The sequence below is a fragment of the Neltuma alba genome, unplaced genomic scaffold (genome assembly GCF_004799145.2).
Source record: "Neltuma alba isolate B1F8T4 unplaced genomic scaffold, ASM479914v2 tig00006062_pilon, whole genome shotgun sequence".
In the NCBI taxonomy this organism is placed as follows: domain Eukaryota; kingdom Viridiplantae; phylum Streptophyta; class Magnoliopsida; order Fabales; family Fabaceae; genus Neltuma; species Neltuma alba.
In genome coordinates, this window is record NW_021634336.1 from 1 (window position 1) to 20,212 (window position 20,212).

At 36.6% G+C, this 20,212-nt stretch overlaps 2 protein-coding genes across 2 annotated transcripts; both read right to left on the reverse strand.

Annotated features, from left to right (window-relative positions):
• Window positions 1–1,482: 1,482 nt before the first annotated feature.
• Window positions 1,483–8,844, reverse strand: LOC114749492 (NF-X1-type zinc finger protein NFXL2-like). Its single transcript, XM_028937983.1, is given in 14 exon segments — window positions 1,483–1,906; window positions 1,988–2,077; window positions 2,464–2,670; window positions 2,842–2,923; window positions 3,083–3,273; window positions 3,488–3,658; window positions 3,791–3,953; window positions 4,233–4,318; window positions 6,262–6,354; window positions 6,732–6,798; window positions 7,351–7,406; window positions 7,511–7,624; window positions 7,704–8,496; window positions 8,498–8,844. Coding segments are annotated over 14 exon segments (2,631 nt in total). The 3' UTR covers window positions 1,483–1,735.
• Window positions 8,845–11,667: 2,823 nt separating this feature from the next.
• On the reverse strand, window positions 11,668–16,466 carry LOC114749494 (phosphoinositide phospholipase C 2-like). The gene is given in 10 exon segments (XM_028937984.1): window positions 11,668–12,037; window positions 12,039–12,227; window positions 12,464–12,550; window positions 12,712–12,864; window positions 13,272–13,389; window positions 13,909–14,132; window positions 14,226–14,471; window positions 14,550–14,685; window positions 15,093–15,289; window positions 16,086–16,466. Coding segments are annotated over 10 exon segments (1,767 nt in total). The 5' UTR covers window positions 16,395–16,466; the 3' UTR covers window positions 11,668–11,929.
• Between the last annotated feature and the right edge of the window lie 3,746 nt (window positions 16,467–20,212).

Consider the following 20,212-nt stretch of genomic DNA (forward strand, 5'->3'; position numbering starts at 1 on the left):
TCAACTGGTACATTAATCTCTGTTGACAGGCAATACAGGGAACACGTGAAAGATCTCTCTGGAATATCGAAGGATCTATGCCGAGTGGTTATTGTTGACAACAATCCGTTCAGCTTTTTATTGCAACCACTAAATGGAATTCCATGCATCCCGTTTTCTGCTGGGCAACCGCATGATACTCAGGTACATATTTCTGAACGTTGAACATTAAAAAATAGCCCAATGATTTTATATGATTCATCTCTTGTTTTATCGCCTATCATCAGCTTCTAGATGTCATTCTTCCTCTTCTCAAGCACCTCTCTGAGCAGAAGGATGTAAGACCTGTGCTCTACGAGAAGTATCACATGCCCGAGTGGTTTCAAAAGCAAGGGATTCCCGCTTCCTGTTGGACATTGTAGGGTTAACATTTTTGGAATCAAACTCTGCTGCTTTTGTACAATTTTTTGTTTTATTGCTGGAAGAATCGTTGCAGTAGAAGAAATAGACGTTTTGTATAGCACCCATTTGTTTCTGGGAGAACCAGAGGTCTCAAACGCTGCTTCTTGTAGTAAAAGCCGTTCGCCATTTATGTATCTACGTCTCTAGAAGTTTGATTTTTATGTTAAATGTGTTTATAGGCTTGCAATCTGCAGTAATGTAATGAATTTGCCGGTCTCTTGTACAACTGCTTATTTATAATTATTGGCAGTTAAAGCACTTCACAACATTGCATTGTTGAACAGTAACAATTGTTTTTATTGTAATGCGGCAGGCTAACTAAACAATTTTTTCGGATTTCATGGGTAAAGTGGTTCCTCGCTAATTATATTCCGCTAAGATCAATTAGTTTGATACTTATCCTTTGGGATCCATATTCGGATTTCGGACTGACTCCTTCGCACCCTTACTATGTGACATGGCTTCATATTGTCTTTCGTTTTCTCTCCTACTGCAATATGCAATAATTTGAAATGATCTGAGTTGGAGATTTTGCCGTAGTGTACGTTGTACAGTGGTTATCAAAGAAATTAGGTAATTAAGGTTAGCATCCGAAAAGCATGTCTAGTGTTTCCCTGCTTGAAAAAAAAAACAACTGGCCAATGCACTCCCATTCCCAACAAGAAGACCCATCCTTTTACATGACAAAGCTGCCATCCCACTCTGTAACCGTCAGCCGTAGTTATCTTCTCTGTGGTTCCCCCGTGGCCTCATCCCATGCCCTCAGCTCAGGTGCCACCCTCGCTGCTTTCCGCCGCCGCTACCATGGCCCGCCCTTATCTTCCGCTTCATGGCAGGTACCCGGAATGATCATCTTTTGGCGTTGACAGCATTAATAAAAACAAAATTTGTTCGGTCACTAGTTCAACAATCATTTTTTATTAAAAAAAAAAAATTAGAAACTCCGGTACCGTTTTTATTTATAAATTTTCAGCAGATTTTTAGCAACAGCTTGTTTCATTAGGCTGATCCGCTACATGGCAAAATGGATGGCATAAACTATTAACATCAAAACTAGAAAGGCATTCCATCTTTAAGTTCATGATAATCACAGTAGGACACTTCAAAACTTCCAATATTTATTGAAGACTATCAACTCGGTATAACAGACAGATAAACTTTCTTCAAGACTCTCTTTTTTTTTTTAATAAAAAGAAAAGCTCCTATAATAAAACAACTTGCATCATTATGTCCTCAGAATCTAACGCGTACTTTCGAGCATGTTGGGTCACTTCATCCTCATGGGCGGATAAAATTAACCACTGTACTTATGAGATTCGAGAAATCTTCTTTGTCTTCGCTCATCAACTTCATTCATCCAGTCATTGAGCCATAAAAGACCCTTGTAGCCATAATATATGGCCGCAAGAAGGGCCATGAACAGTAAGACAAAAAGAAGAAGCCGTTTCGTAGAAGATGCAATTTTCTGTTCAATGATTGCATTCATCATAGTTAGGGACGAAGGAGGCAGTTGGAAGCTACTGTTTCTTTTAGAGAATTGACATACCTGCAGTTTTGTTGATTGGCTGGACTGCTGTATGCGTTCCCGCCTTTTCCGTCGTTTTGGTACTGACTTTCCAGTCTCGGGTGCTTTTTCCTTCATTAGTCATACAAATTGCATTAGAACTCTTCGCACATTTTGGTACTGATTTTGCAGAAAAGTCATAAAGAATTCTTATGCTTTCGTCTCTTCCCAGTCTAGGATTCAGGTGAACTATAGTTTGCCAGAGCATCAGAAAATTACACGTACATTTTACCAGTTAGAACTCAGCATAACTTACAGGGTAAGTTATATAAATGTAAAGTATCTCAGTTTCACACACATGTTTTACCAAAATTATTTTTCAGTTCTAAGTTGGCTCTGAAATTTGTAATTAATTTCACTGACAATGAGAACATGGAAAGCTAAATTTTCACAAGTTCAGCACAAATAGAGAGTTAAAAACGATGGGATAACAGATGAATTTCAATATGGAAAGTCACCTCCATAACTTGGGATTTACGTAATTGCAGTTCTGACTCAACAACTTGCGCTTTACTCTTGCAATCAGAATTGCAAGGAATAAGTCCAATTCCAAAGTGATTTTTTGGTACATCTCTGGGAAGGCAACCATCACGATAATAGGCTGCTTGAACATCTTGACATAACCACTCTTTCCTCAGAGTTTGGCATTTGCAACGAACAGTGACCTAGCAAAGAAAGAGTTTCAGTTCTGAAGATCAATATGCATTCAATAACAGGTGCATTTAGTTTGAAATAGTTGGAATAGGATAGCGCATAAACTCAGACCTGTCCCATTGTAGTGGGTTATGTAATCTTCAATACCGAAAGCTAAAGTGATAACTATAGTCTCACACTACCTTTTTAGAACATTTATCAGGATATGGGCATTGACCAGGATGACATGTCTCAGGACACAGATGTGTACAATATGGCAACTTTCTGCAAAACCAAGGTGACCAATAAGCCCTCAATCAACTAATTAATTTAATTCAGAGATGGAGGAAAAACTAAAAGCATATATATGCTACTTTTTCAGTTAAAACTCTTTCTGGATGATAAGTTAGGCCAAGAAAAATACTGCTTCAGGCTCCATATTACCTGTGACAAGGCCCACGGCATGATCGAACAGACTCTTGATCCTTGGCAGACAAGCTGTTGTAGTAGATGCACTCAAAAACATGGACCATTGAGCCACAATGACAAGACCGTTTAATGAGCACTTTGCATGGAGGGCACTCTCCAGGATGGCAAGGCTGAGGGCAGTGATGAGGACACTTCGGCTCTCTTACCTGATCAATGAAGTTTAATACAAAAAACGCAGATTATAGCTGAGTTCAGAAAGTAAAGAGATGACTTCTGAGCTTCTGAAAAGAAGACAAAGGATAAGCTTCACTGACTTGACTCAACAAATGTGATAATAGTTTGACAGATAAAAAAACAATAAATGAGAAAGAAAACAGCACAATGGAGAAAATATATACAATGAAATGGAATGTTCAACACCTTTTCACATGGAAGAGTACAATCTTCACAAGGCTCACTTCTCTGTAGCTGTTCCGAGGAGGACAGTGTCTCTAAGGCATGGCAGGTTTTAGTACAAAAATGATTACCGCATGGCAAAGGGTTTCCACACAAATTTTCACAGCAAAATTGTGATCTATCAGAGCAGACCATCTAATAGGAGGGGGGAGAACATTTCATTAAAAGCGCAAGAGTAAATAAAAACAATTGAGTTTGAACAAAATCATGCAAAAGAATCTTCCTTCAGATGTTAATTTACAGCTTATGAGAAGAAGCAAAACAAACCATTCTCTCTGCTCCAATGTGTTGCCCAACACATGATCTCCATACAAGTTCAGGACAAGGAGGGCAAGCTGTGCCAGGAATACCTCCAGTCTGCCGTATTGTCTTTTTTTTCTTTGGCTTCAGTGTAAACTCTGGATTAGGAGGAGGTTGTGGACCATGACACCTTATCATGGAGAGGAAAAAAAGAGTTAGGGAAAGAAAAGATACTGACTATAATTTAGATGAGCCTCAAGCTGTCACAGAACTACTATATCATATTTGAGCAGAATATAAACCCTAACTTGTACTCTCTACTCATGTCTAAACTCTTGGAAGTTCAAAACTCAACTATTTAAAGTTCACGTTTCACATTTGAAATTCCATTCCTTTCTCAAAAGAAGGAAGTAAGGGAAGCAATCCCTGAGTGATATCTTAAATTGGTAAACATAGGAAACTCCCAAACCTTAATTTGCATTTGTGGCCACAAGGGTACTCTTCTTCACACGGAAGCCGACAAGTAGGACAGGCTCCATAATGACATTTGTGAGGCTAGTCAAGAATTACATAATCATTAATGATGGGGAAGAAAGATGCAACATCCATAACCAAACATGTAATAATTTTTCACTTAAGGAACATACAGCTATAATGATAAAATCAATATATATTGGTAAATAATAAAGAATAAACAAAAGCCTATCCATGATAAAAATTTCTTGTAGGTGCACACTTCAAGCGCTTATATAAACAAGGTTTATTTTACATTAATAGAGCCCTAAAAGACCACCTAATAACTAACAACCATCAGGTTAAGTATTTCACAAGGAAAACCAATTAAGCCCCGCCAATCACTCAAATAATAGGGTACTCATTATCTGATTTAGACCATATTATGAAGTCTAAAATGTAGAAATAAAAACAAGAAAAATTAATGACAATGCATCAAAAAAAAAAACGTTAAAATCCATTTAATACACCAGTTTGATGTTAAGATATATTAATAAAATCATTCACTCAAGCATCATCCAATAAGCTTCTATCTGATACTAGTATTATTAAAATTTTTATCATTCATATCCAAATTTACAGAATAACCATTTGTGATGGTGATAAAGTAAGTTTCCTCAATAATTTTTTTTTTTTTTTAAATTGACGGTCACTTTCACATTTGTTGTTGCAACCATCTCTTTATCCTTCATCAAGAGAGTCATTTGTTATTATCCCTTCTTGCCTGCTTTCCAATATGCTTATGGTATTTAATTATGCATTAAGAACATAATTAAGTAGCAAGTACTCAACAAAGGGCTGAAGCCCAGCCCTAAAAGGTAAATGCTTGAATTAGCTCGTCCTAAATTTCATATTGGTTTAACAAACAGAGACTATCAGATAGGGGTGGAAATAAGCTGTAGGCCCCTGCATAAAGCCTAGCCTAGCCTATTTAGTAAATAGACTGGGCTTACATTTAGGCCTCTTTCCAGGCCTATTTAGGTAAACAGGCCAAGCCTACAAGCATAGGCATGGCCTATTTATTTTTTTTAGAATTTGCCTTATTATATATTATATACTATCAATCAATTTTATAAATTATTTATAAAATTACAAATTTTGGTTTGATCCAAAGATCAACCCCCTTTCATTCATCTATCATTCACCTCTACCTCTTTTATTTTCAATTGCCCAAGCTGGCAATGTTAGCTTACTTCCTCTCCCCTAATTTTTGTTGTTTGTGAAAACATAACAATTGTTATAAGTTTATTTTAGTGATGCCTAAATGAAATATTATAATCTCAGTAGGAAGAGTTTGCCACAATTTATGTGGGAAAACTAAAAAAGGTAAAATCCAGTTTTACATGCCACTTGTTGCGCTTACTTAATTTTAAAAAATATATCTATTTAGTCAACAGATGATTAGTTTTTCTTATTCCTACATGATCCAAAAACTATTGTTACTATGGATTCTTTTCTTTTTCTTGCTAAATTCTTATATCGCAAGTGAGAATATATTCTAGACTTTTAAGAGATAACATAGGTTTTTAAATAGGTTTGAAGGGCTATACATGGACTTTGAGGCCTAGACATTTAAGCCTATTTAAAGACCTACATTTTAAGTAGATCATTTAACAGGCTTCAAGCCTTCTCAGGTCCTTCGCAGGTTCAGGCTCAGGCTCGAAAAAAAGCTTTTATGTAGGTTCAGACCCAGGACTAGGCTTTAGATATCTACTACAGGCCCAGGCCTATTACCTAAAGCCTAGCCTAGCCTATTTTCATCCCTACTATCAGGGTAAAAGGCCAGTTAATCAGCCAAAGGTATGATATCAACATTTATAGAGAAGGAGAGATTCTAGAATTTTTCTGTTCTTCTATTTTTCATTCCTCCGTCACAGCCACATGCACACATTTTGGAGTGTTGATGGAAAGTATACAATGTTTCAATAAATCTTCATCTAGAAATATAAATATCTACAGAAAACAAAATCAATAATCAATGGTACCTTGGAATTTGGCGCATGCCTGCATAAAGGAGTAATAGGACAACGTTTTGGGCATTTAGGTGGCTTTTGATTCATTTCAGTACCGCAAGGAACCTGGTACAAAATCCACCACTCAGCATAGTTGTTGCCAAGCATTAGTAGAAATTAATGCAATCGTCATCTAGATTGAAGATCCAGATAATAGAAAAAGAGTTGAATAAAAATTACAAATGGAATGTACAAATACAAAAGGAAGAAATAAGAGAAAAGATGTTTTATGCATGCATTTGTAACTTTATTGACATAAACAATCAGCAAGATTAAAAAGGAAAAATAAATACTTTTCCATAATAAAAGATAAACAAATAACAGCATTGGTTTGAATCTTGTAAAAAATTATCCTAATCTAACAAAATATTAGAAATTTTGAAATGACACACACTTTGAAAATGCAAGGATTGCAAATATTGACCCTGATAGCCAAACCCAACCTCAAAATGTGTCTCACCACATGCACATGAGATTGTCACCATTATTGGACATGGAGCACAGGGACCCCTGCGAGAATAAATTTGGCCACATCATACGGTTCCTTGAACTTCAAACTTTTCAGAACAAAATTATATGCATCTAGCATCAATTCGGTACTACATTTTAAAAGATGAAGTTCGTCAATTTTTACAAAAATATTCAAGAATAATAGTTTAACTTATCATGTAGGCTTTGTATTTGTGTCTGTGTGTGTATAAACTCTTTTGAAGCTAAGATTTCACTATGGATATTATAGTATTGCCAACAACACAGCTGTCTTCTCCTTACATACAGGACAACCAGCAGCAGTCAATAAGCTTCACCAATATGAAAGCGTTCAAAAGTTTTATAAATTTTGAAGTATATAAAAGCCTTCAAAAGTTATATTTATATCCAAAAACCTGAGCAAATCCAATCGTTCAGGAGGAATGATAGAAAGTGTACATAATATCACTGAGTTTGAGGGCCTCTGACTTCGATCTTCAAATAGATCAGGCAGGCAGTCTCAGATTCAAGAAATTTAAACCATAGGCAAATTTTAGCCGATTGGAAATTTAGAAACATGAGAAAAGGACATACCGGTGGCATGGAGAAGGACATTTATGGTTTTTACATCGAAGCCTCTTGCCACATATCTAAAATTTTTCAAAATAAGAAATAAAAAATCACTCTTAGATTGTCATAAGTCATAACAAGTTTCTAGCTGAAATGAAGCACTAACTCAAGAAGATGCACATACCTCTGAACATGGAGGGCAGTCACCATCACAGCAGCGACGTTTACATGGATGCCGCCCACAGTCACGTATCCTCTGACACTTCCTTTCACATGACAACTCTTGATAGCAAGGGACCTATTCTACATGAGGTTAACTTTGCCTACTGTGACTATAAGACTGCCGATCAAGATGCATTCAAAGTCATGACACTTACCTCTTTCTTCAGGCTCCCACAACGGCAGGATTTCCTTACAACAGTTCTGCAGGTCTCAATGCATTGCCCACGGTGGCATCTCTCAGGGCACTTGTGATATCCGCAACTGAGCATTTTATCGCAAGTCGCTCCACACAATTGTACCACAGCATCACAAGGAATGTCTCTATAAGTCCTCTTCCCGCATGGACACGTCCTCTTACCCTGAAAAGGGCACTCGCCACACCCACTGGAATGGCATCCTTTCTGACAAATGTGCTTCCCGCAGCTAAGAACCTTCTCGCATGGAGTATCGCATTGAAAAATGCGATCACAACACTCCCTCTCCTCCCTTTTCTGCCCGCATTGGCACTTAAAAACTCCACGGGCTCGGCAAGGTGGGCAAGGGCCAACATGACAGATCTCAGAACACCTGTGAACACCACAGTCCAAGAGCTTCGAACAAGGATTGTTACAGGAAAATTCCTTATACCCGCATCTGCGAACGTCTTGAAGTGACCCACAAAAGCACCGAGACTTGACAAGCTTTGGGCATGATGGGCATGGCCCTGGATGGCACAGCAACAAGCAATAATGCCCGCAATTGTTCTTCAACGGCCTATTACAAACGTCGCCACATGAATGTGGCAATACCCAGGGATCATCACTTGGAGGATTCTCCAATTTTCCACAGAAACACACATAGGATTTAGGGATCTGAGTTTTGGAGTATTCAGCCCTGCATTTAGGGCAGTTCCATGTGGCAGACTCGGCAGCCTTGTCAACTGTAACAGGTAGGCGCGTTGCCGCGCGCGGCGGCGAGGTCGGATGCCTGGCGCGCCCAGCTCTGTATGCAGACAAGATGAAAGACAGCGTAGCAGAGGGAGGAGCAGGACCAAGTGGGATCGGAGAGTCTGATGCGTTCGAGGCATATCAAGCATGATAGAGCACCGGAGGAGGAGGATGTGAGAAAAGACTGGATCTTTGAAAGGTCAGCAGCAGTTGCCGATGACTGGCCAATGAACTCGAAATAAGATTTGAAAATGGAGTCTGAGAGGTCCATGTGGCGAAGTAGCACGGAGCTAGGCTGCTCATGGTCGGAGTCAGAGTCAGAAGAGTCCGACAGAAGCGGTGGGTGACTATGGTCATGAGCAGAGTTCATGCCGGGGATGTGCCAATACAATCGGCCACCCGATGTTGGGGATGGTTATAATCTCGTTATGTTCTGTGTTCTGTCCAGCGGAGTACTGGGAAATGATGTCCCGCTTCAGGATGTACGGGCGTGTTGATGAAACCAAACTATGATTTGGAGAATAATCTGGAGAATAGATTTTGGAGAAATAGATTTGAAAGAATAGATTGTCTAAAAAAGTGATTTGATAAAGTGAGAGTGTTTGGATATTTATTGTAGAAATGCTTTTTATATAAAAAATATAAAAGACATAAGTTTAATGATATACATATAAGATATATTTCCTAACATATGCTTATTTGAAGTAATAAATTTGTTAATAATATATTTTGACAACATAATAAATAAGCATAAATAATATAAATAAAAAAAAGTAAAACGTATATATATTAATAAAATAAGTAAATAGTTTTTTATAAAATAATTTACTTGCAACAAAAAATATGATTAATTATTTCAGAAAATATGATTAACAAAAAATATGTTTATAGAAGTAGGATCGCGGACACCAAGTAATATATTTTGCGAAGCACCACCAGTGAAAGCTGTAGGATGGAGCCTCGTAGAGCAAAGGAGAAGGAAATAATTGATATTTCGGGGCCCACCAACAGTCAATTATCAGCTTAGAAGCAACTCCTTCGTCCTTATTCGAAACAATTTTGGGGGGCCAAAAATGGTTTCCCCCAAAACCATGGTTTCAAATTTTTGATGATGTTGGCAAATTTTTTTCTAAACCATGGTTTGGAGAGAGAGCCAAACACCCCGTAATATTTACCCACCAGAAGAAGAAGAAAAAGAAATTATTTACTCCTCGCCCATGCTAAATATAAGAATTTGATTTTAAAGAAAGCCTTCTATACCTATATAACCAATGGCATTAATGTGAGAAATAAGCATAATTGTAAGATAAATAAATTGATAACTTATTTTAAAATCAAAATAAAATTACTGAGAAGAACATTTTAAAAAATTTGACACTTTACAAAAGATAATATTAAATTATATTTTCAAAACTATCTTTATTAATTGCAGTGGGGCATGCGGGAAGAGATAATATATAAAAAAAAAATTGAGATAGGCTATGTTTTCTAGGTACAAGTTCTAACTATGCAACAATCTTACAATCATAAGCTAAGATGGCCTTCACTTGTGTCACGGAGGAGTCAGTCGGCATAGTCGGAAGTCAAGTCCCAACCTGGCGAGTATAATCAATTCATGCACTGAAGCTTAAAAACCCATTACTTGTTCATTAATCTCTTCACTTCAGCGATAGTCCCATGCTCTCACAATGAAGTAATTAAATCCATTTTTGTTTCATTTCAGTTAGACTGAAGCACAATATTTCAAGCTCCAGTGTCGCGTGCAATTTTCAAATCATGCAAGCAAGCCGCTACCTAGCCATCATCCGGCGAAACTCAGCGGCCATCCTATGACTGCGTGAGAAACACGTGGTCAAGGCTTTTAGCATGACTCAGTCCCGATTCGCATTTCTTCTTGGCTTTACAAGCTTCATCCTAAGCAACCAAACCATTTTCCTTTCTCACATCTGAGTTAGCCCAAAGAAAGCCCTCGTTGCATTTTTTTTTCAGAGTCTCGCAAGCGCTGGCAGGTAAAAGAGCGATCTGCATAGTGTGCCCAGGTGTGGAGGATGTGACTGAACACATAAAAGAGTTGCGCCGCTCGCTAGGGAGAGGGAATTAGCTTTCCATGTTAAAAGGCAGCCCTTAACTTTATCCGCAACCACTTAAAAAGGTGTTTTTGATCACCCTTTGTGATGGAAAGAGACCCAAGGTGTTTTTCTAAATTCACCGTCTGAATAAATTTCAAAGTCAAACTAATTTCGCTATTCCAAAAGAAAAGTAAATTCGTATTTGAGATAAATTTACCTGACGTCCTGAGCTTTTATACAAAAAAAGGTTGATACGGTTAGTAATCACTCCAAATTAGTGCAAAAGAAATGTTCCGAAAAAAATAATAATGTCATTAGTAACAAATACGGTGTAACAAGAATTAACATCCGTCTAACTACGATCCCACCACCATTAATATATGAAACTTGTATCTTACTAATTCAGTGGATAGTCTTGTTCCAACAATATTTGTTGTGAGAAGAACAGCCAAATTTTATTCCATTGTTTCCACTAGTTTAGACTTGTAGCTTTCATTGGCAAGGGATTTTGACAATCCCCTCTTACCTGACTCATATCCTTGAAACTCAAACCCTTTTTCGCCGGAGCAGCTCCATTTCAAAGGTAAGGCGCGATAGCCACTCGGCAAGAAGGAGATGAGCCATATGTGGACCTGATGGAGGGAAGGGCCTCAAAAAGCGAAGGCCGGTCTCTTGTTCACTTGTTTCTGAGTTTGGTTCCCTATCATAGCATATTGGCCTAAAGCTTCTAGATAATATTGTTGTAATAACACGCAATAAGAATAGCGATCAAGTGCTTCCTTTGAACTCTGTTTTTTAAAGCTCACGTGTACTTTCTATTTTTTACGATTAAATTTAATACTTTATTTAGTATTTATAGAAATGGAAGAATTTTTACAATACCCTATATCTTTTACAAAAATTATTTAATAATTTTTAATCCTTCTTAAACATAAGAATCACCTCTCAGTGCTAAAAAGTGAATGCAGCGTCCATCTTAAAAAATGGTAGTAAACTTCAGATATATATTACAATAACACTACTGACGGTATATTGCCAATTTTTGCTCTCTCCCTTCATTTTTAGTCACTTCCACTCCAACACATCTTAAAACAGTAAAGAAACATGAAAAGGATACTGATGTGCGAATGCAAACTAACAATTCATATGGTAAGGAATCGAAGCACCCCATAAAAATCTTGCTTGAGATATTTTGTGTGTGCGTGTGTTATAAAAGCCTTACAACACAAAGCCAACTCTTCAACACCCCCCCCCAAAAAAAAAAAAAACAGGCAATCAAATCATACACACATCTTAGAGCATCCCTCAACAGAATTATTCACATCACGCAGCAATACTTACAAAACAAACTCTCAACTAATGGAACCTTTAAATGTCTGCACAATGTCAACAAAATTCAAAGCGCATAAAAAGCTTTACAGAGTTGTACTTATCTCCCTTGCGGCTACACAGTGGAACTGCCCGCCGAATTCCACTTCTTAGCTCTGAAACAGGGTAGGCATGTTTGCCCCCCAAAGTCATCCTTCTCTGACATGTCATACTCATGAACTTCTATGCGAAGCACAGCTAATTCTGGAACAGTAAGGGGGAACTCGAACACTTCATTCCAAGAAGGTAACCAACTGTCCTCTATTGTCTTTGTTTTTCTCATGACATTATCAGCAGGGACTCCAGCGATCCCCACCTGCATAACAGTTATCGATTTAAATTGAAATGTGAGGGTCATCGCGGATGCTAAATTACAAAATGGCTGAAAAACAAATGTCAGATGAATGGCATCTGATCATAGCAATAATGAATAAACATTGCTATGAGCCCCTGCATTTTCAATCTAAATGAAACAGGAAACTTTTAGCCAGACCTAGAACGTGAAATTCAGAAACGGCAAACATAAAGATGCGGCGGATCATGTTAACTAACCCTTGCGTAGAAGTCTGGAGGTGAGAACTGATCAAAATGTGTATGGGGGAAATCAATATACCATCCTTCCCCCATGTATACAGTCACCTTCAAAAGAGCAAAAACAGGATGATCTTTGTTCAGTGCTAAAATACGATAAAAAGCGACATCTATGTGCTGCTGTTTGCAGGGCAGCAGAAAAACTAGATCCGATTGACGCGGGCTTGAAAGATTGAATACACAGATTCACCAAGTAAGAAAGCACTTACCTTCAAAGTAGTCTTCACAGGCAACTCAGCTTTAGGATCGAAGACCTCATTATTCGGACCAGTCTTTAATAGAAAATCGGGTTTTTTAACGTAACCACATCCGCCATTGGCTTTGAACATTCCTTGCATCAACCAAAGTGATCTGCCGTGCCCCTGTCATGAAATCACCCACATGGAAAACTGGAGTAAATATCTTTCATGATCTTAAAAAATATCATAGTCATAATAAATATATGATGTCAAAGACCACTGGGAGTCAAAGATACGTGTAATAAATTCTTCTGCGATTTAGCTTAAAGAAGAGTCAATACAAACTCATATGACTAAGGGAAACCTGCAGGCAAGAGCACATACTAACTTTCCAATATTGTTTATTGGTATAAATCATATTTTTAATTTCCATCATCCTCATAGTTTACTAACAGGACGAACTTTCCCAAATTTCTAATGTCCTCGACTTGAACATAAATAGAATATAGATATATATCAGAAAAAATGATATAATACCCGAGAGAACGGAGACGAAAACAGGAAAAAATATAGAAGAAAGGAATAGAAACCTGCATGTTAAATGCAACCATTTGAGCTCCATGCATCCACCCAATCAGCGGGTTATAATTTGATGAGGTAATTCGAGTGCCTTTCGGGTACACCCTTAATATATTACGCTGAGTAAACCTGCAGAAAAGCCACCAATGGGTGCTCAAATGAAATGGAAAGACCTCTTTCCAAAAGGTAGTCATTGAGGGGAGAGAATCATTTCACACACAAACACCCCATTTAACATCTCATACTGATCAATATGGTACTTGGGCATCTCATATCATTTTAGTCTCCAACAAACTTACTGGACATGCTTCTAAATCATGCTATTGTTAACACACCAAAATTTTTTACTGTGAACATTGGCTTTGTTAAAACAGCATATAGACCATGAGCCCCTAGCATTATCAACTATAAAGCGGCAAGATGCTCAAGCAGGGGGCCATCAGATATGCAGAAAATCATACTCAGTCAATCTCGTATCATGCCTCAAATTTCATAAAATGCCAGAATTGTCAATAGAAAAAGTAGCCCATCTAACAATGAAATTTAGTATTTTTGCTGAAAATAGAAGAGCTATATTCTGGAAACAATTCATGATTTACAGGATGCCAGTTCATGTCGAAAGAGCTCATTAGAACCAACAATTAATACCTGACGATGTCCTTTCCATGAGCTTCAGCAGCCTTTTCAAGCTGTTGCTCACTCAAGCTTAGACGTCTCACCTTGTCTGGATCCACTTTGAGACATTCATCTAATCCACCTTTAGGTTTACCAGCATGAATGGCAATTAAACGCTTATATTCAGGAGCAGCATTTTGATTTGACTTGTCTACTTCATCAAGATCGTCCTCGTCATCATCTTCATCCTGATTGTCCTGTTAAAGGTGGTAAATGGCATGTCATCAATTCTATTTGCCAAAACAAATGTGATAGCAATTCATGTAAAGCATCGCCTGAGAGTTTCATACCTGGTAATCAGCTATAGCCCCACGTTTCAGGCTTGGGACCTCTTTCCCCCACGCTTCTTCGTCTCCTAAGGCCTTTCCCTTCTGTGATTCATCCTCTTTCTCCTTTGCTTCTTTTGCCTGAAGGAACTCCTTCGGTGGTTTGGTTGATATGATAATCCTTTTCCTTAGCGACTCAGGAGAAGGAAATTCCTTCAAGACCTCTGAACCAGGATAAAATAGTATGTCTCCAAATGTTTGAGTGACCATCTAAATAAAAAATGGAGGAGGGTTGTCAATTATAAGAATGTATTCATTTTGAATCCCAATAAACTCAAAGAAACCGACCTCAGCCACTTTAGCCTGAAGATCTGGAGTGAGGTGATCTTCTAGAGTTATCACAACTGGATATTCAGACGCTTCAAAGGCATACTGCTTGATGGATCTCAAACATTTGATGAGCTCCACAGGAGTAGTCAGCGTCCTACGTATAGAATAATAAATAAATGTGTAAAATAAATTCAAAAAGTTTAGGAAAATGCCAAGTTCAACAGGTTTACCTAAGCCAGTTCTACAACTACGACTTTCATTTATTTTCTTAAACAGAATTCAAGCATAATCTTCTACTTTGTCCATTTTGCCGAATTTCAAAGAAAAATGTACTTTTGCCAAACAGGTTTTCCTTTAACAGATATTAGCGTCATCATGACAAAATAAACAGAAAAAGAAATTGTCATCATATTCATATCATCAGATATATAATTTTCCCTATAAAATTTTCTCGCAAAAGAAGAAAATTGAGGTGATATTGAATTCGAATCACAATGTTAATTATGAATTTTTCAATCCATAACAATTAAGGGAGCCTTTGGTTAATGAGCGAGCTCATACCTTCCATGAAGAACGTCCACGTTATCCTTTGTGGCATTAGGCCATATGTCCAATTCGATTACCCTTACACCTCTCTTCAGTGCATGTATGATGGGTTCATCACTGCAATCACTGCTAAGCTGATTCCCAGTTAAGTAGGAGTTATGGCCAGTGTATATGAAATAATGAGACAAGGGTAAAGTCATGTCATGGTGCACCTGTAACAGAAGAAATAATTACGCAAACAAAATAATAAGAATAAATAGTAATTATAATTATAAAGAGTACTACATACGTAGGTGATCATGACTTCTGGAGTTCAGATGTACTTTCATATCAATAAATTGGACCCGAACCCTTGGCTAATTTACCAGATACGTTGCCCCCGAAGTTCACTAGGGAAATGGGAGGACTTTAATGTGCAAATTTAGGAGTCCGAAAAGTTAATCTGAAAATAAGGGAACATTGTTGTGAATGAAATTAAATAGACCCAAAACCCGTTGCTTTGGACCTAGATGCTTTGAGTTGCAGGACTTGGGTGCCAGAAAAGGAGATGCTGAATTATAGCACAAATTATTGTAAATGCACCTGAATACAGCGTGGATTAATGGGATAGCATCACCCCAATACCCTGTATTGAGCCAAGAACATAGTCCATTTGGCTTCGATAGGGGATCCCCCACCCCCCCCCCCAAAAAAAAAAAGGAAATCTGATGAAGAGGATATCCCAGCAATGCCATACCATGATCGAATTCTCTAAAAATCTAGCTTTTTCCTGTTTCATCAGTTCTTTTATTAAAAACTTCTTCAATTATGGATCCTAACAACAGTAAATGAATTTGATCAAAATGCACTCAAATGAAATTAAGATGCATTGAAAAAATGCACCAGCCAAACGAGGGGAGGGAGGATGGGGAGCAACTTGCCTTCCCTCCCCTTAAAAAAAAACCCGTTCCAAACATAGTATAAATTTAAGACAAGGCTGTCAAGCAAAACAAGAAAAGGCAGAGTTACCCCTTGAGAAGGTAAAAGCGGCTGGTTAGCGTCACTGAAGAGGTACTCGAAGAAACCATCAAGATGGAGGCCACCCCGATGAAAGATATTCAGATGCTTTAGGCCATCAATGATGGCTTGCGCATCCCCCTCGGTGGCTTTCTCTTGTTTCTGCACCTCTATCAAGAACCTTTGGAGGTGAGCGGCGTTCATGGAACCATTGTCGGAGTACTGTTCGAAAAGAGTCTTGACCTCGGCCGGCGCTTCCGAGACGCCCAGCTTGAAGCCCCGGCGGCAGCAGAAGCAGACTTTGTAACTCTGTTTGGACATAGAATTTCTTTCCAAATTGCAAGAATCGGAAATGCGGGAGAGGTTGAGGATGAGGAGTGCCTTTTGATGGGAAGCGGATGCGTTCCTTGTGTTGTGGGCAATGACAGGAGATTACAATTGAACAAGGGTTGTCTCCAGAAAGGGAAGGATGGACCCTGCGGGTCCTACCTGGGAACCTCCGACCAGTAAGATCGCGGCCACCTGGCACAATACACATCCGAACTCTTGTGATTGATCTGTTATCGCATAACATCCGTTAAAGAAAATGTTCAAGTCGCCTGTAAAGCGTCACTTGGCATCATCACTGTTCATAATTATTCTTGATGACGACGACGAAGCTGATAATTTATTTAAATTTTTTCCTTTTGGTCAGCATATGCTTTTCGTTTTGCATCCACTCCAAAATTGTGAATCATAAAATGGTGAAGGTTTAGAATTTTCTAAAATTGTGTCATATTACGAAGTACTGTATATTTCCTTGTGGTATTTGTCTTTTTTGTTTGTGATGATTTGAATTCACTTTGTCGATTTCAATGATTCCATTATCATCCGCTTCATGCTGGGCCTTTGGCATCTTATCTTTAATACCCCGACAACTGCTACAATTAACTGGCTCATTTATTAGACATCTTTTTAAATTAAAAATATAAATTTATTTTTATTCTATCTAAAATATAAAAAGTTGGTTAATTTTTCTTACATACTAAAAAAAAAAGAGGAAGTTCAATCATTTAATCTGTTCTAAAATAAGAAAATTTTCATATTTTACCCTTAAAAATATAAAGTTGCTTTTGATATTGTACTTTTATTATTTTTCATCTCTTATCTCTCTCTCCTATATTTAATAATGGTGAAAGTCAAAAAAATCATATTAATTATCCTGACAACATCTTATATTTTGAATCATAATTTTTTCTAACCAAAATTTTATATTATGGACAGGTGGGAGCAATTCATTGAGCTATGTTATCCTTCCTGTTTGAGTCAAATTAAAATATTCAAAATTTCAAATTCATCATAACAAAAATTAATCACAGTATTTGTTTTATTACAATAAATTTATGTGAGTTAAATTCTAAAAACTCATTTATAAAAATATTTACAGGTCGTTCATCAATAAAATACTTACATTAGGAGCAGAATTAAATTTACTTAAAACTAGACGTGGGTGCTCATGTGTTGTTTGTGTGGGCAAGATTTAGAGGAGGAAAATATATCGATCAAGAGAGTTTGAGAAGCAGTGTTCGGTGGGGTTTTGCTGTGAAGGGGTGGGCAGTGAATATGATAATCCTAAGCAGCAAAACAGCATGCAGGCAGACCTACCCTCCTCCCTAACTTCCTGAGGATTGATTGGGAGATGGATGGCAGCCATTAAAACATAAATAGCAAAGAAAAAAGGTAATGCAGTTGTGTTGGAGGGAGATGTGATGCTAGTGGTGGCGAGGCAAGGGAATTGGGAGGCCGGGTCATGACGCTCACCCTTCAACCCCATTCCCTTAACATCACATCACACGAGATCACTTCCCTTGAAAGGCCATCCGCATCTAATTCAGGTCTCACTCTCTCTCTTCCGGGTTTGATTTTGATGTGGTAACAGTTAAGATGTGAAACTGGAAATCATGTCAATTTCGCGTACTCTGCAGTTCCCGGCTCGCTCTGTCTGCGGCAGTCAAACGGGAATCTACCTGTCCTGTTCCTCACCCGAGCTTGGATAAGCATCGCATCCCTATCTCTGATTTCTCTTTCCCCATTAATAACTCAACCGCGTGATTATGACTCTTCGCAGCTTCTGCCATTGATTGCCTCATCCTCAACGTCTTCGCAAACGGCATTCTGCTCCTGAAATCCACATTCACCGCCATTTATTAATTCATTACCGAGCCAAAAAGTAGTTAATTACAATTTCTCAATTACGTGTATCATTCCAGTTCGCTTGCAGAATTTGTGTTCCTAACCCGGTTATTAATATAAAAATTAGTTTAACTAATTAATTAAATTAGTTATTTATAATAAACAGATGTTTTCTTTCATAAATTATAATTATTTATATTTAGGACCGGAGGAATATTGTCTTTTATAAAATATCTTTGCTAATCATGTGTATTAACTAGAACTACCATTTGATGAAATTTTTAATATGTGTAACTATTACGAAAACTATTTTTTAAAAAAATGAATAAACATGAATGATAAAATGGATTAAGATTTTATATTTAAGATTAAATTAAATATCAAACTAACTTTTATATTAAGAACAAGAGATACTTCTCTAGTCCTTACTATAGGATCTAATTGTTAAGTTGATTTTTATCCTAAATATAAGACCTATTTCTCATATTTATTAATTTTTCCTAAATCATCCTTATAGATACTCTTTCAACTATATTCAAATAAAAGAGAGAGAGAGAGTGTTAATAAAGATGATTATGGTATTTTAGGAAAAACATGTCACATCTCTTATAATTAACTAATTTATCTAACTTTTTTAATCTAATCAAATTAATTAAATATATTTTATATTAACAATTAGAGGAGTAATATTATTTAAACTAGTTTTGTGTTAGAGGCCCCGAGATAGCCAACCCCCTGCATGATGTGAGGATGAAACCCCTCGATGAAACCAACTGAGGCGAAAAAACAAAATAATTAACAACCTATTTGCTGGGCGTTCTAGGCACCATAAGTGACTTATGAGCCTGAAAAGCACGATTACAAATTTAATGTTGTTTGGTTGAATGATTGGGTAAGGTGGCTTTTATATAAAAAGTTACAATAAGTTATGAGCTAAAATTAACAGCTTATTGAAAAAGTAGCTTATAAAGAAGTGAAATTAGATATAAGCTGAATTGTGTTTGGATTAGAGTTCAGAAAAGCTAGATTGCAAAAGTGATATTGGTAAAAGGTTGTTTGGATTATGATTGAGTAAAAGTAAGTTTGGTTATAAAATAACCAAAATAGATATGAGTTTTAATAAATAATGAAACATGATTAAAAAAATAATTTCACATAATACAATGAAATTAAAATAATTTAATATGAAGAAGTCATAAAAAATATTTTAAATATAAAGTGAAACATGAAAAAATAAAAGTATATTTTTATGAGCATATTTAAAAATAAAAATATATTTCTAACTTATTCATTACTTTCAACTAATTTTAACTGATTATTTATTATCTACAAATTAGTTATTTGAGGCTTATAATAAGAACCAAAAGAGGTAATAAATTTCTTAACTTTTTCTCTCTCCATATTTCAAAAGCTATAAGTCATAAGCTGTTAATTTTAACTTATAGCTTATTGTAGTTTTTCAGACAAAAGCCCAATTGCAGAAAAGCTGATCCAAACAGACCCAATTGTGTCAATCGAGCTTATAGAGCTTATAAGCTACTTATAAGCTCAAAATAAGTGATGCCAAATAGACACTATAACTTATAGCTTATGACTTATGAATTTTGAAATATGAAAAGAGAAAAAACTAAGAAATTTATTATCTCTTTTGGTTTTTATTATAAACTTCAAATAACTAATTTGTAGATAACAAAAAATCAATTAAAATTACTTGAAAATAATAAATAAGTTAGAAATATATTTTTATTTTTAAATATGACCCTAGAAATATATTTTATTTTTTCATGTTTCACTTTATATTTAAATTATTTTTTATGATTTCTCTAAAGTTTTAAAATTTAATTCATTCAATCAATTTCACTTCGGCATATTAATTAATTTAAATTTATTGTATTACCTCAATTCATTTTTTTTCATCTTTCACTTTATATTCAAAATGTTTTTTTATGATTTCTCCAAAGTTTTAA